Source organism: Anas acuta, chromosome 4 (assembly GCF_963932015.1).
Source record: "Anas acuta chromosome 4, bAnaAcu1.1, whole genome shotgun sequence".
Taxonomy (NCBI): Eukaryota; Metazoa; Chordata; class Aves; order Anseriformes; family Anatidae; genus Anas; species Anas acuta.
Window position 1 is genome coordinate 28,850,649 of NC_088982.1, and position 16,298 is coordinate 28,866,946.

A 16,298-nucleotide genomic window follows, 5' to 3' on the forward strand; every position below is an offset into this window, starting at 1 on the left:
AATATCTCAAGCCTTATGTGTCAGAAGAGACAGAGGACCTGACTAACAAGCTTGTGAAACACCCATCTGTTTAACTGTAATTTCAGCTTTCAAATTCTGTGAAATGAAAATTTCCTACTTCAAGCCACCTTAATTAAGCACAGTAGCTACAAAAGCAGGACACTAGCAACAAACTTGTCTGACTGATAACCAGTCTGCGAGAGGTACTATGAGCAGAAAGATTATGTACATACCACTTAAAGTGCCACAACCTTGGTCTAGGTTAAACAACTGCCCCAGTAGAAGCTTCCCAGAATAGAAGCACATGGAAAATTAAAGTGATTTTTAGTTTCCGATAAAGTTAAAATATTACAAACTTTTAGCTTTTATTGAAAATTAAATATATTAGCAAAAGCAAGATTTAAGAAATATTTTACAAATCATTTACATACAAGAAAGCCAGTATCAGACATATTCACAAATATGCAAACCTTTAATTACAAAAAGTACCTATTGGCAGCATGATGCTTACCTTGCCACTGCAGTGTGCTCTACTGTTGATATAAGGCATAGAACTCACATTTGCACCAACTAAAGTTCAAATAAAACTTTAAGCTTTTAAATCCTGGACACACAATCCCCAATACACACATACGCACACTCTAAGATTTCTTCTTGTAAGCTCTATAAACTAAGTGTGTGCTCTGGAAGAACAGCCAGCCTGAAAAGCCCAGTAGAAATGTAACTGGTACTAGCATTTAGTTTTCAGTTCTTCTTTAACATGTACAGGCCTAGGTATGTAAACCATATTCACAGTTTAAGTATTTTTAGACAAGTACCTTTTTTTTGCATTTGTTCCTTAAAATTGGCTCTCAGTTCAGCATACAGTTCATAATGTCACCTGTTTTGTGATGCATACATTTACAGGATAACTTAGAAGTCTGTGCCATGTTCGTAGTCAAGATAAATCACCAAGAGTAGTAATATCCAACAGTGACATTCAATACTATATTTCAAATCTTTGTGCAAACAGCAAAAGAACAGTTGTATGAGGCAAACTTATTTGCAAAACCTTTAATACCTCTTCAATGTTGTAAACTTGGACTGTCAGCCTTAAGTCCTGCACTTACCACAGCTTTAAAAAGTCAGTGGCTAAAATTATCAAGTCTCAAAAATGTTCTCCTCTACATAGTGCAAATTGTAACATAGACAACGTGAAAAACATATCTAGCTGGATTGACTTTGTGCAATCATCAGTGGTCTTCTCTCGTAGTTGAAGAAAGTGTGCATTCAAAGAACCACATGGTTCAGGAAGTTGGGAGGGCAGGAAGGAGAGAAAAAGCAGTTCCATTACACTTCTCAAACCAGTGCTAGATGTGCAAAGGCAGCAAAAATTCCAGCTGCAACTACAACCAGAACGGAGTATCTTTTCAGGAAGACCCAGGCGGTTAGTCACTTGGACTGGTCTCTAGAAAAATAGGTGAGTATATGCTGGATTTTTATCAGACGGTCTTTTAAAGACATCATAGAGAGAACTGACAGCTGATATCTGGGGTCTACTGGGAGAACCGCTAGAAGCCACCAACACCAAGCAGGGCCATTGGGCATTGCCTAAAAAAAAAAAAAAAAGTATAAGTTAGTTACTTAGGAACAATGTAGTATAGTTGACTAACATGACAAAGACATAGAATAAAACTGACAAAGTCTTGTTTAAAGTTTGCTACCAACTAGAGAATTACTAATTCATAAGATCAAGAGGGTTCTGAATGGATCTCTTCTGATCTACCCTCAACTTGGAAGTCAAAGTACACTTATGGTTCATAAAGCAATGGATTATTTCTAAGACAGACAAAGGAAGCTCACACTAAATCCATTACCTGCCATGCTATTCTTGAAGCTTGAGTATTCTTGATGCCTAGCACATTCACTGTACTCATCTTTACTGTATTTAAAGGACTCTTCTATCACTGCCCCATTCCACTCTCATCTTATTACCTCCTAGACAGAGCAGGACAACTTCATCTGTTTCTTTTAAGTTTATAAAACATTTTGCAGCTTTTCCCTGTACTTTATTCAATTTCCTACATCAAACCTGAGCTGTCATGCCCAAGACACAACACTCCTCAATGGAGGCCATGTCACACTTAAGTCTCAAGTACATACCCTCAAGTCTTGCTGCCCAGTTACCCTAGTGCACTGAGTGCACTTAAGTCTTCTTTCGTAAGATGTTGTTTTAAACTTTTTTTTTTTTAAAAAGAGTGTTCTAAAATCACTTCTGAATTAATATCCTGGCCTCCAAAGCATCTACAGTCCTCCCAGATCAGTTAGTATGGTCTCAAAAATACGTAGCAGATAAGTGATGGCTTTCTCCAGTCTCCACTCTTTCAGGATCTCTCTGCCCTTCATCAATTGCTTACAATAACAAAGCAGATGGCTGCAGCTACTTTCTTAGACTTAAAGTAAACATTTGTCAAATCCTCAGAGCTGCAGCAGTGTACAGCACTAGCTCAGAAAGGAAGAAAGTATTATTTGTGATTACCTTTTTATCACAGATTACTGCCTACACACATCACAGGAAAGGAAATACCGAGAGATTTATCATTTTTTTCCATTTGAATTCTAACCGCTTTACACAAACCAACAGTGTAAAATGTTACTGTAACTTAGTGTTTTCAGTTTAGTAGTTTAATCTACAGAGCAGCATATCATCCTTTCTTGAGGAAAAAGTTTTAGTGACAGAATTGCTTTTTGTTGCTCTTCGTAAGAGAAACAAGATGTAGCCCAGCTTTCTTTCAAATTGAGAAAATTTTCCTTTTCCTATTTAGAAGTTGATAATTTGTTGTTCCCCCACCCCCTGCCATAATAAACACTTAATTGATACTAAATGATGTCTCACCTGTATATTTTCCTCCCTGTCAGGCATTGGCCCAAAGTGCTGAAGAATTTGAGTGCGGAATTTGTTTCTTAGGTTTTGGAACCAATTACAGGCCTGATTGTAAACAAAATTATGAAGTTCTCTCAGTTTCTTTAGTTCTTTTTCATCAACAACCTAGTGGAAGAACATTAACATCATTACAGATAAAGAATCACTACAGTTGTTAAGCTAGCATGAACAAACTTATTTGATTCTAACTCTGTTTAAGTAATTAGTTACATTTCTTGCATTCTCCTAAGCCCTGATTCCTAATGGCTGAATAATAAAGAAATCCTGTGATATTTAAGAGGAGTTACGGCATCATGAACTGTTGTTTTAATAGAAAGCACAGTATTTGTTATTTTATAATAATGAAAGACTAAGCTAGCTTCCGTTTCTCCTGCATGCTGGCGCTGTATCCTCCAGGCAATCTATGGACCTAAAACATTGACAGAGCCCTCAAAACAAATGAACTAAAATTAAGATACTAGCCAGTAGTAGAAATATTTGGACAGCATTCTTGATACCTTAACATCTTCCAAATACTCAATGTCTGCAGTGCAATAACCATCTTTCATCCCTCTCCGTAAAACTCGAAATCTCTTTCCACCAACAGTATCGACAACAGACCGCCCATCAGGTAGAAAATGAACATTCCTAATTTGCAGCATGCATCCATAATCTGCAAAACTAGAAAACAGACCTTTGTCAGTAAGATAATTACACAATTCTATGAGAACATGACTAGAAAAAAACAGGACAGAGAAGCTTGATATTAGAATGAGAAAGGGAAGACAGAAGATATTAGAACTTAGACCTACCCATTTTGAGAATCACTTATACACATCCCAAACTGTTTTGTCCCAGTTTCCATACTTCTGCGAATCATTAGTCGATATCTTGGCTCAAATACATGTAGAGGGCAAGGCACAGTAGGATATGCCATAGTGCAAACAAACATCGGAACATTCTTGGTCAAGCTTCAAAAGAAAGACAAAAGAAATACATGACTTCAAATCTAATCATTGAACTATTCCATGGCAACACTTTTTTTTCCACAGTAGGTATTTGAGGTCATAAAGCACTTATTATAAACGTTAGTAATAACCACATAATAACAATTTTCATAAACAGTAAGAACAGTGAGTGAACATTTATATATTGATTGCAATATATAATGGACAGCAAGCCTCACAGCAGTCTAGTTAATGAGCTAAGTTACTTAAGTCAGTAAATATAGGGCTTGTCTTTGAGAACAGGGTGGGTTTTTTTTTGTTTGTTTGTTTCCGTTTTTGGTTTAGTTTGAGCCCTATAAACCATGACAGAGAGGCATTATGCCCTTAGATGCACTATTTTCCTGACGCTAAAAAGATGCAGCAGTATCTACATAGTAACTAGGTCACCATTTAGACTATGTTCAATGACACAACCTAGCATATGATTTTTACCTTTGCAGTGTCTCAGTAAGGCTGAAAAAAATTCATTTTCTTCAAGCTATTTTGTGAAGTATACACAGTTGACACAAATAAGGTAGCAATAACAGGTTTTCCATTTTACAACCTTTCAGACTATAAAAATATAATTCTGTAATTTGCATGAACCAGTTTTGGTTTTCCAACACATCTACAATACATGATTCTCTATATATCTAAAGAACTGTACTACAGATGAACAGCAAGATAAAATATTTTTCATCATACCTTTCTTTATACTATTAATCTCTATTATGAACGGCTTTGAAAGAAATTCTAGTATCTGAGACTCTGTAGCCAACTCAAGAGGACAGTTCCATTAACAGCAGCAAAGCTAAAACTGAAGTTCCACAAGAGTGCACTCAAGAAGAAAGGCAAATGTATTTTGCAGAGGACTTAAGAGCCTCAAGTTACTACTAAAAGAGAATTTATACATTGCTACTATCAAAGTGTGAATTTATTTCCACGGTATTGAAAAATGCTTGTGTTGAAATATTTATTTAAGATGACTTTATACTCCTCCACATGTCTGTAACATGCCATTATTAATAACCACAAATATGGTAAGACATCTCTAAAAAGGATTTCAATACTAATCTCTCAAGTTTTCTAGACAGACAGCAAGCTTACTTTGAGTGTTCAGCAGTTTCTTCAGCATGAATTCTTTTTCTCTCATATAATTCATCAGACAAATATTTCATTATTAATTCCTCCAGCAGTTCTGTGATGCAATATCTTCTGCTTGCCAGGTACTGTAAGGAAAGAAATAATCATATGTATTAGCAGAAGACTTTTGAAAACTCAGCTGTTATTTAATACCAAGACACAAGAGATGTCTCAAAGGAGATTTTAGAGCTCAAGTTCTTACTTCTTAGCATCTAACATTAATATTTGAAAATTCTCTTTTAGTTCTGCCTGACAACTCCAGTATCTGATTCAGTTTATGCTTCTATACTTAATGCATACAAAATTGACTTCCCAGATTATACAGCCATATAAATAAGGAAAGTATACAGAAATCACAGGCAAGCCTTACTGAATAGTTACCCAAGTTTACAAACACTCAGGATGAAATTATACCAATAAAGTAGGCAATCACAGAAACATAAAAACCTTTTATGTCCTGAGACAAACATAGTCAACTTGTTTTGTATTGATGTTTGCATCAAGATTTTTTCTTTCCAGCAGCAAACCATAACCCAAAGGAATCCAAGTTGTTGTAGTTAAGCAGCCTTTAAAATGACGGTGTTTGTTTATAGGAGCTCTACTAAGAAACAGTACCTCTTTCAAACTCTCCTTACAGAGTGGACACTGAGGAGCATGATCTAAGCACCGTTCCAAGCAGCCTTTGCAAAAAGTGTGCCCACAAGGGGTTGTCACTGGCTCAAAGAACAGCCTGAAACAAAGTTATTGAAAGTTAGATACCATGCCAAGTTTTTGTCTTGCTAAAAAAAGAGTCAGTGATCAACTCCTAATTTTTAAAACTAATCCTACAGTAGAAAAAAATAATCCTATGGCTTCTTACACTTCTTTTTCCGCTATAATGCAGTTTGTTTACATCTACCACCACACCCCCAGTATCTTTGTACTTTCTGATCGATCTGAGCAAATATACACTAAGATTTTGATCTTACTACAGAGGTTCAGAATACACAAATTAAGTGATAGTTTAAAGAGCTAGGTTGCTTTAAAAGCAGTTTACATTCTATTGACATAACGATGGACAACTTAGCATATACAACATGCTTTAAGATTCTTATTCTGAAAACCAGGACAACTCAATAAGAACTCTCAAATACATCAACTACAACTAGTAATCTACATTCTGCAGTCATTTCCTAGACAAATCTGAGACGCACAGGCAATATTCCTAAGCATTAGCTTTCCCACAGCAAAAACTCGTTTTGTCTAAAAAACAGAAAAACTAAAAAAACATATACCCTAATATTTAACTACAAAAGATCCTGTCCTGTTTGAGTTACCAGTTAACACCACCAAATCTAATTTAAAAGACAATCTGATTAAACTGATAACATAGCATACTTATTTAAATGTTACTTGCTGTAGCATTGTATTTAACTGCTGGGATACAGGAAGTCTGAAAATTACTCTTCACTGGCACTGGAACTCATTACAACATATATCTCAGTTTTACGCATGTGCAAAAGATATCTGGCCAAACACCTATAATAGAAGTAATGAACCAGAGAGATAAGTCTTACCTCATACACAGAGAGCACTCAAAATCTGATACATCAATCAAATTCCCTGGAATTGTTCCATAAGCCAGTGTCGTATCCCTTTTTGTACTTTCTAGGAAAAAGCAAGACAAAATACTCCTTTCAAAGAAAGGCACAGGAGAGTAAATACTTTAAAATTTTCAAACTAAGTGATTGTTTTACCTCCTTGCTTTTTGTGCTTGTTTCTTCCATCTTCACTTACAACCGTATCCTGTTCTGAAAAGGAAAGCTTTCTTTTCAACAAAGCACCTTTTTCTTGACCAGAAAGAAGGGGTTCAGAAGATACTCTCTTTAAGACATCTTCCTTGGCGAGGTCTTTCGGTGAGTTAAGAGCATGGGCAGATTGTGCCCGATTTAGGCTTCCACTGACAGGCTCCAGTACTTCTGATCCTCCTAAACTCTACAAAAGACAAATGAACTGTACTTAAAACATAACAAATCGAAGTATATAAGATGTGAACACGCAAAGGTTCCCACAGTTAGTTCATCAGTTAGCTACAGGAATTTGGTAAGCCAAGACAGTACTCAAGTTGGCTTAGCATGAACAACTTAGAAGTCTTGATTTGCTTCAAAGAGAACAATTGTATTTTTATATTTATTAATTCTTTATGTTACTAATATCAAACCTCAGTACTTTCTAATTGGTAGTTCACCAGAATGAGATGTCTTACATTTGAAATGAAAACACATTAGTCCCAAATCACAATTCTTCAAATTTAGCCAGTTCCAGAAATGCAGCATTTAGACTGGAGGATAAGTATGCCAAACAGGGTATGAGAATGTCAGATATTTGCCCATTAGCCAAAGAATAAAAACTATCTTATAGTTTTTGTTACCTGCTCAGGACAAAGTTGCAAATTGCATTGAGACTCTGCCACCTCAGAACCAAGTATAAAAGGTTTATTTCGAATATGTGGTGAATTCCAAGCAGACTCCTTCAGGCTCTCTCCTAACTTCTCAGGTGACAGCACATCACACAGTGTCTAGAAAACAAACAGCCAAGTGTTCATAATACTGTAAAAGAAACTGGGTATAGCTTGTATAGCTTCATTATAAACCAAGATACCAGAACCAAGAATTCAATCTATATGAAGTCATCCCCATAACAGGGCTTTATTTAAGCAGTATCTGAGAAACAACAGTTGAGAACGAGGAGAAACCTACACACGTGTATAACTAAGCAGAATTTATCTAGAAATCACTTCCACTATAAGCGAGTAACCTCTTCAAACAGACATTACACTGAAAAAGCTGTATGATGATGAATTGATAATTTACATGTATAATTGAAAATTTACCTAGATTTTTTTTCACTAGAAGTGTGTGATTTCTTCAGTTAGCCATTATCAATTCAGCATCACAGCTTTTTCAATGTTTTTATTATTATTATTGAAAAAAATTGTTGTGATAGGAATGTGAAAGAGTTCAATTTACAATATTCATGTTGCTGTTTGCTTTCCAGTCATCTAGGTTTTCATTTAGTAGCTACGTCAGAAGCATAAATTCTTTGAAGCATGTGTTCTTAAGACCTGTAGATTAGCACTGTCTTTGAGACTGCGTGATACATCTTGACAGGAAGCAATCAAAGTGTCTGTCACTTGAATCATCTCTGTATGCATTAAAGATTTTTAGGTGGTTAATGTCTACCATAATAGGAACTTGATAAAGCAATCAAGACAGAGGTAGTAATGCAATTTGATAGATCAAGTTACCCTTTCTACTTCAAGCTTGGCTGGAAGAAAGTCCTCATCAAGGGCTAAGCACTGTAGAAACAGTTGTAAGGCATCACCTACAAAGCCAGAGTCATGCAGCACTTTTCCTTTCCGGAAGTAGACCTGAGAAACAGATAACATGAAGACACCTCTAGTGAGTACGTAGAACTGTAGTATTCATCTCACAGGCATTACAACAGAGTTAGAATTAGAGCCCTCCATGATAAAAGAATGCACCTCTTCGGCAAACTTGAGCTGTGCATAGCATGTATGATCTATATGCCTTGTTTCACCTAACTCCCTATGCTGAAAATAACCATGGGGTAGGTTGGTGTTAGTCTCTTTCCAGTTAATTTGTTTTGGTTTACACAAAAGGTTAAAATCCGGACTAGTGCTGAAATCACACAATGCCTTAATTTCACCCTTCTTGTGAGGGTGAGAAGAGGGACACATCATGGTAAAACAGTTTTCACAGGATACCCTTTTTGCCCTCAGTTTCATGAAAAGCCTCATGGTTCCAGCCTGCAGGGGAAGACTAACTATAAACAAAACAATCCACACAACCACGCATCCCGTACATGCATTTTAATATATATTCTTGATTGAAAACAACACACTTTTGGAATTGTTTCCTCTAACTATAATTTATTCTTGAATACTAGACAGTAGCCAGGAAAAATAACTTTTTTTTTAACTGGGGTGGGAGGAGGAAAAAAAGACTATTTAGACGTCCCTTATACAACACATCTCAATTTAAAGAACCCAAATTTGCTGTAATATAAACAGAAGTTCAGTAAAACAACAAAATACATGTATAGTTTATATGCTAGATTTTAAATAATGGACCAGAAGATTGAACTGGAAAAAAACACCACCACCACCAAAACACTGAATGCATTTTCTGTGGATTGATTGCCAGTACTAAGGAGTAGTCTGTTAAACAAGGCTGTCAGATGGGGCGTGCATCTTTCTTGATGGATTTGGGCAGATTCATTTAAATAGATCCTGAAGACAAACTATGCTAATCCTCCTCTTACAGATAAATTTATATTCCTACTGAGATAAGAATTGTTGGAATATCTAGCAAAACAAGCTCAGTTAAGCAAAGTTTCTTTCCATACATTTAGAAAGAACTACCAGCAACGCTGAGAAACAAAGACAAAAGTGCTGTCTGAATTTGCAGCAGCCACGACATTGCTGATTGCAGGAGAGATCAAGACAGAAGCAGTTATCAGTCCTCCCAGGTGCAGCAAGATCTTGCTGCTCGTGCTATGCTCAGAGTTCAGATGATGTTGCAGTAACATTACTGCAATAAGCTGTAACAGTTCTGAAAGCCACTGACTCCTCAGCTGCCTGCAGTGTTTGCAAAGCTCAGTTTCCATTTTCCAGGCTTTTCCAAAAAAAAAAAAAAAAAAAGCAAAACAAAAAAAAAAAAACACCAACAACAAAAAAAACACTTTCCCAGCTAAAAGAGCAAATTAGTCTTCTCAAAAAAAAAAAAAAGCAGCCATTAAAGGTTACATCACTACAAGCTATTCCAAGTCCAAGTACTGGAGCCAGTAAAAAAAGGCCTCAAATGCTTATTTATTTATTTTTACTATTGCAAATATTATTGCAAAAGGATTTATTGCTCACACTTTTGATTCTTTGGCATCATTTGGGAAAGAAAACTACTGCCCTGTTCACATAGCAAAATGCTTTACCAATGAGAATCAAAAAAAAAATAGATTTAACAGAGCCAAAGATCCTAGTCCTGACTGGCAACAATGCTTGCTCATCTCACTCACATGATGTTCAAGTAACAGATAACGCTTAAAATGCTTTCAATTTGGACAATGGTGCAAGTATAAACACTTCAGGGGAGCTTTAATAGGACCAGCCTTCACATAGTGTAAGAAATTTCAAATGCCAATTACCTCAATGAACCAAATGTACAGGCATTAGTTCTGCTTTTAAGCAATTAAATCTGACTGCACAATTTCAGCCAGCCACCCAGTCATATAACATTCAGCTAAAGTTAAGTTCGTTTAAAAAAAATAGAAAAAAAATTCTTAAGAGAACACATAGAAGTGTTGTTCTAACAAGTAACTGTAAACAGCACAGAAGTTCTTCACAATACATGCCAAGAAGTCAGTTCTGCTCCATTTAACCCTTCGTCCAGAATCACTATCTCATATTGCGAGAGGAAGTAAAAATATCCAAAGGTTTTGATGAAGGCTAAATTAACAGTTCTGACTGGATTCTTCAGCCTACTCTAACCTGCAGTGCTCACCCATAGCCAGTCTTATATAAATAACTTCTTAAAGATACCTTTTAGCAGTTTGCACATCCAGTGAGGTAAGACAAGGAAATCAATTGTTTCAGGCATCTGATCTCAGTTCAGAATTTGATGCAAGTATAATGCAGAGCACATTGATTTTATAGATAAACACAGACTTTGAAAGATACAGAGTTTATATCAACATACCTCTGGCCAACTTGGCATTTTAGAAATAACAAAATTTAGATCTTCTATGGCTGTTTTATACTCTTGGAGGCCAGCATATGACTCAGCTCTATAAATTCTTAGCATCAGGTTACTGGAATCTGAAAACAAAATCAAATAGCATTTTTAGTAATTTTTACTTTTTTAAATAGATGTTCTTATAGCGGTATGTCTAAACCACACTAGTTGAAAATACACTACTGTAAATTTTAAAATACCTGGAGTAATTTCCTCCCACCTTCCTCCCAGTATTTGTGGTTAAAAAAAGCAGCAATAATTCCAAGCTTACACCTTTCAAGATAAAGATTAAATTTCGAACCCTCTATGCATCATGCAGCAACGAGAAAATACGTTTTAAAGAGACCTACCACTGATACTGAAAACAAAGTATTATTCAGTACTGCTGTGACAACAGAAGTAGAGGACTATGTAGATTTTAGTTTCACGGTACAGCCATTCAAAAACACACAAATCTGAGATTTTTACAAGTGCGGTAAATTCCAAGGATTAAAAAAGTCTAAGCAATAAGAAGTCTGCTTTCAAACATTCAAGTGTTTATTTAGTCTGTCCTTTGTTTTTGTAACATCCACCCACCACCAGCTATAGCTAGAGATACAGTCCCAGCACGTCCATGACAGTACCATCTGGTACCAGAAGTGCTCTTTCTCCCCACGTGGAGTGAAGAGATGGCTGCTACCAGAAAGCAAGTAACACCAGCTGGCAGCACTGCTGTAAGGAGCTGTACTAGAAAAACCTCTGTAAAAGGGAGAACCGTGTACAGTAAAGACAAGTTTTCGTCTCCAAAATACAGCACTTTGGACTCAGCAGAGTAACCTCTGAATCGGAAGCACACCCAACTCCGTGCCATTTAACCTGTGATTTTCATAATGCAAATAATTGCAGTCATTACTTGGAAAAGTGCCAGTACATGGCTTTGTTGTTGACTTTTTTAAATACACCTGTGCTTTTCACTGAAAGAAATAAACAAGTTAAACATTGGTCTATTGTAAACAACTTTCAAATTAAATTCTCTAAGCTTGCTTCAACAGGATCTCCTTGGAGGGAGGTGGAGGAATCATTTCAAATGAATATTCTACCTCAATGCCTTGTTTACATTTTCATTATTTCCAGCATTAGCTTGTTTTACATTCAAATCTACTTCAGCAGAAAGCCAGACCTCTCTAAGTACCAACTGCTTTGTGTTTAGGCAATACTACAGGTAGAAGACCTTAACAGAAAAGGTTAAGGAAATCAAAACCCACAATGGATTTCATGGCTGTAACTGAAGCTCTTTCTGATTTGTTTATGTTTTGACAGTTTCCCTTCAAAAGCAAATACTCCCACATCTCCTTTTCTATTTCAGATGTTTAACAGAAGTCTGTGAAACTGTCTTTGTCTAACTTAAACATGGAATTCTGCAAGTGTAAGTCTTCTAACATCTGCTTTCCTGGGGCTTGGAGTTATGTGACTACTACAGCCCAGTAAGGCAGGAGCTCAGATCAGTTCTCTGCTGTATTTGACTCCAACGTCCAGCAGAGTCAATATCAACACAAATTCTTTTCCTTGTGGGCAGCAGTGAGTGTAAGTCTTTGATCTCTAAGAAGCCACCCATATGCACATGATCAGAGTGAGCTCAGCTTTTTCAGACTTTCAAATGTCAAGCAATGACCTGAGGAGTTCCAAGCTTCTTTTCTAGGAGTGGTGGTGACAGATAGTTTGAAGATGAAGATGTGTGTTCAAGTCTAGAGCAGGTGGACAGTTTGGTTGTTTTACAAAGAAGAAAAGTATGGTTTCAACAGAACTGGTACCAAACAAAGAGCTAAACTAAACAGCTTAATTAGGACCTCAACTCCTGACTGTGTTGTGCTGTTACACCAGCACCACCAATGAATCACAAGATCACTGAATATCCCAAGTAGGAAGGAGGACTCAAGGATCATCGAATCCAACTCCTGGCTCCACACAGGACCACCCAAAAAACAGACTGTGTGCCTCAGAGCATTGTCCAAATGCTGCTTGGATTCTGACAGGCTCGGTGCCATGACCACTGCCCTGGGGAGCCTGTCCCAGTGCCTGAATGATCAATACAGATTATAAACCGTCTCTATTTTCAAGACAGGAAGACCCAAATTTACATATGCAATTTAGTAGCATGAATTTAGTTCCTGGGTTTTGTAATTATGCTAACTCCATTTTGCAACATTTCAGAACACATTTTGTTTGCCACCTAGCAGGAGGATGTAAAACTGTTTCAATTCCTTAGACCCAAGGCTAAACAAAGCAGAAGTAATTTGTGCTTGAGTTTTCAATTTTAGCAACCTGTTACATACTGAAATCATTCACTTCTAGCATATTCAAAGAGAAATTGCTTTAATAAAAAACATACTGAATACTTTCAGTGCAGAACCACGTGTATCAGGTATCACTAGCTGGGAACTGTACAAAGATTTATACAAAAAGCACTTAGTATGCTTTTATTTTTTTCTAAATGTACTTTCAAAGCATCTGCTCCTGGCTACTCTCAGCATGAGCATACCAACAAATGGACCATCCCTGGTCAAGTCCTTAAAAAGGTTTAAGAACCTTTTTACTTGGTTATTTAAAATAAATCAAGTTCTTCTAAAAAACACGTGTAGTTCGCACACCTCTTCTGTACTAGTGTGCAGAAAAACTGTATTGCACAGTATTTGTGAAGGCAGTAATACAGGGACATTCTGATCATCAGGGGTTGGAACATAAGAGAAGAGGCTGAGATAACTGGTCTCATTTAATGAGAAAACACCAAAGGCATTGAGAGAACCTTACGGCCTTCCAGAATCCAAGAAGCAGCTACCCAGCAGACAAACAGACTCCTTACTTAAGTGCTCAGGGAACAAACAAGAGACAGTGGTTATAAACTGAAACAAGCGTAGTTTTGCCTTTAAGTAGAAAATTAATCACTATGAGGGCAATTAACCTTTGAACAGGTTGCCCTGAGAGGCAGTGGAATCTTCATCCCTGCACGTTTTCATTACCCAGCTGGACAAAAGCCTTAAGCAAACTGCTCTGAGCTTGTTGTTTATTCTGCTCTGAACAGAAGACTGGTCAGCAGACTTCCTCAGGCCCCCTCCAGCAGGGGGGAGTCTGATTGCACCCAACCATGTCTATCAGCCGCATGTTTCAGGATTAATGACATGCTGTACTTGGATTTTAATTCAACAGACTTCCTTTAAATAAGCTATTTCATTCCAACCCCTGCGAGGCACGTATTATCCATGTGAATGTTAACATTCCTCCTGTCTTTCAAAAGTAACTTCTACACCATGACAAACAGCAGTCATTTATTTTACATTTTTCAAGAAGTGTAAGAAGGTTATAAAGAAATGCTGTTTGAGTAAAGCTTTAGTGTCAAACGCTTTTTTAGGGCATCAGGTCTATGTTTATCACAATTTTTAACTCTGTATCTGGACTAGTGAGAAAAGAAAGAGAGATGAACTAGCAGTGAGGAAGCTAAAACAGAGCCATAACGATTTTGACTATGAGTACATTTCTTACACTGTGCCTTCTTCACCTCTAAGTGTTTGCAAAATCTCTCATTCTGAAGAGAACTAGAAACTGTACCGGCAGCTATTAACCACTTCTCTACTGGCCTGAAAGCACCTTCAATCTGTAGCTGCGAGTCAGCTCTCTAAAATTCACATTTCATGTGTCTCTGCCCTCTGATTCATGAGGCTCTTTACTAACGTTACCAGAATGCTTCGGATATACTTGGAATGTCGCTCGTTCTCAGGACTGGAAGGACAGGAAATAGTTACATAAAAGATCTTACATGGAGCTTCTCGTACACACACTGAATTTCGGTAATAGTTATGGATAAGCATCACAGCTCGCAACTATCCTCAGATTCTAATACCATTCTGAAAACCAAACTTTAAGATGTAGCTTCACAATAAAAAAAGAATCAAAAGTCTTTCAGCGTAGCTATACGAAGTCCTATGGTGTCGCTAAACACACAAAAGATTAACTAGTGCCTACAGAATTAGTGTTAGTTATTAATGTTATCTTTTATTTTTTTAAAAATGGGTCTTGAACTGTTGAAGAGGGATCACCATAAGCATTTGTGATTAATACTGGAGTCCTTGGTTTGTATTCTGAGCTCTATTTCTTTATGAACCGCACAAGCCAGTGCTGTACTTCAGAACACACAGAGCAAACAGAAGTCCTGACAGTTCTGATATTCACAACAGTTCGGGCTCTGCTTGGCCACATCCCTATGCTTTGCCAACGCTCTGGCCACCAACACAGCACTGAAGACCACGGCTGAGCGCACCGAAGCGTACAGAGGAAGCTCCCCAAAGGCAGAGGGGCCGGGAGATGTCACCCCACGGTGCCAAAACAGCTTATTCAGGAGCTAGACCGAGAGCCGGATCGGAAGGATTAACCTTACGCAAGCTTCCTCGCCCCATCCCCACCCCGCAGCCGACCGGGGCACCACCACCACCACCACCACCCCCCCCCCAACCCCCCCCCAACCCCAGCGTCCCGGTGCCGCCGCTCCCCGCTGCCGCAGGTGGTGCCGAGCCGCGCCCGCGTGATGTCAGCCCCGTTACACAACGCGGCCCCTCCGCGCCCGCCCGTTATGCAACCGGCCCCCGGCACGCCTCGCCGAGCCCCGGGGGGGCTCCGTCCGCCGCCCCGAGCCGTGCCCCGGCCTCACCTGCCCGCAGCGCCTGCCCGGCGGCGCCCAGCGCCTCTCGGAAGCGGCCCTGCGCCAGCAGCTCCTCCAGCCGGCTGCCGGCCCGGGCCCGCTCGCACTCCGCCGGGAACCACTTCTCGGCCAGCTGGCTCAGCACCACGCTGGGCCGCGCCGGGGCCCCCGGCACCAGCCGAGCCCGGCAGCGGCGGCAGCGCGCCCGCAGCTCCCTGCGCAGGCAGCGGCGGCAGTAGGTGTGCCCGCACGGCACCGTCACCGGCTCGCCCAGGAAGCGGCGGCAGCCGCAGCAGCGCAGCGGCCCCTCGGCAGCCCCCGAGCCCTCCGCGGCGGCGGCAGCACGGCCGCGGGCCAGCCCCAGGCGCAGGCGGTAGTTGAGCAGCAGGCACTCCAGCAGCCGGCCGCCCGGCGGGCCGAGGCACAGCGACGCCAGCGAGGCGCCCGCCGCTTCCTTCAGCCGAGCCGGCGCCGCCTCGCCCTTCTCCTTCTCCTCCTGCCCGGCCGCCCGCCCGCTGCCTCCCGGCTCCGGCGGCAGCGCCCCGGAGGAGCCGTGCGGAGCGGAGGACGCCATGGGCTGCCCGGCCGCGCCGAGGGGGTGTGGCTGTGGCGGCGCCCGGCCGGGCTCTGCGCACGGCGCCCGACGGGGTGGGGCACGTGACCTCCTGCAGCCCCGCCCCGCCCTCCTTTACATAAAGCGCCGCCGATCAGCTGACCCTATCGGCGGTTTGCTATTGGTGGAAAAGGGGCGCGAGGAGGGGTTAAAAGCGCCCCGCCCGCTGGGTGTGTGTGTGTGTGTTCGCCGCGAG

At 39.8% G+C, this 16,298-nt stretch overlaps 1 protein-coding gene across 1 annotated transcript; it reads right to left on the minus strand.

Moving 5' to 3' along the window:
* Positions 1–335: 335 nt before the first annotated feature.
* LONRF1 (LON peptidase N-terminal domain and ring finger 1) lies at positions 336–16,137 on the minus strand. The gene is made up of 12 exons (XM_068680383.1): positions 15,499–16,137; positions 10,785–10,903; positions 8,318–8,440; positions 7,442–7,588; positions 6,768–7,005; positions 6,588–6,678; positions 5,647–5,761; positions 4,996–5,117; positions 3,715–3,873; positions 3,421–3,583; positions 2,876–3,028; positions 336–1,590 (listed from the first exon to the last, which is right to left on the minus strand). Exons 1-12 carry the CDS (start codon positions 16,061–16,063, stop codon positions 1,432–1,434), a joined length of 2,154 nt encoding a protein of 717 aa, XP_068536484.1. The 5' UTR covers positions 16,064–16,137; the 3' UTR covers positions 336–1,431.
* Between the last annotated feature and the right edge of the window lie 161 nt (positions 16,138–16,298).

What these genes read in the sequence shown, in the direction of transcription:
- LONRF1 (XM_068680383.1), bottom strand. Translation starts at nt 16,063, where the DNA reads ATGGCGTCCTCCGCTCCGCACGGCTCCTCCGGGGCGCTGCCGCCGGAG. An exon ending in ATAAGTGATTCTCAAAATGG is followed by an intron (nt 3,584 to 3,714) that starts GTAGGTCTAAGT and finishes TCTGTTTTCTAG; the next exon opens with TTTTGCAGATTATGGATGCA. An exon ending in ACAGGGAGGAAAATATACAG is followed by an intron (nt 1,591 to 2,875) that starts GTGAGACATCAT and finishes TTTTTTTTTTAG; the next exon opens with GCAATGCCCAATGGCCCTGC.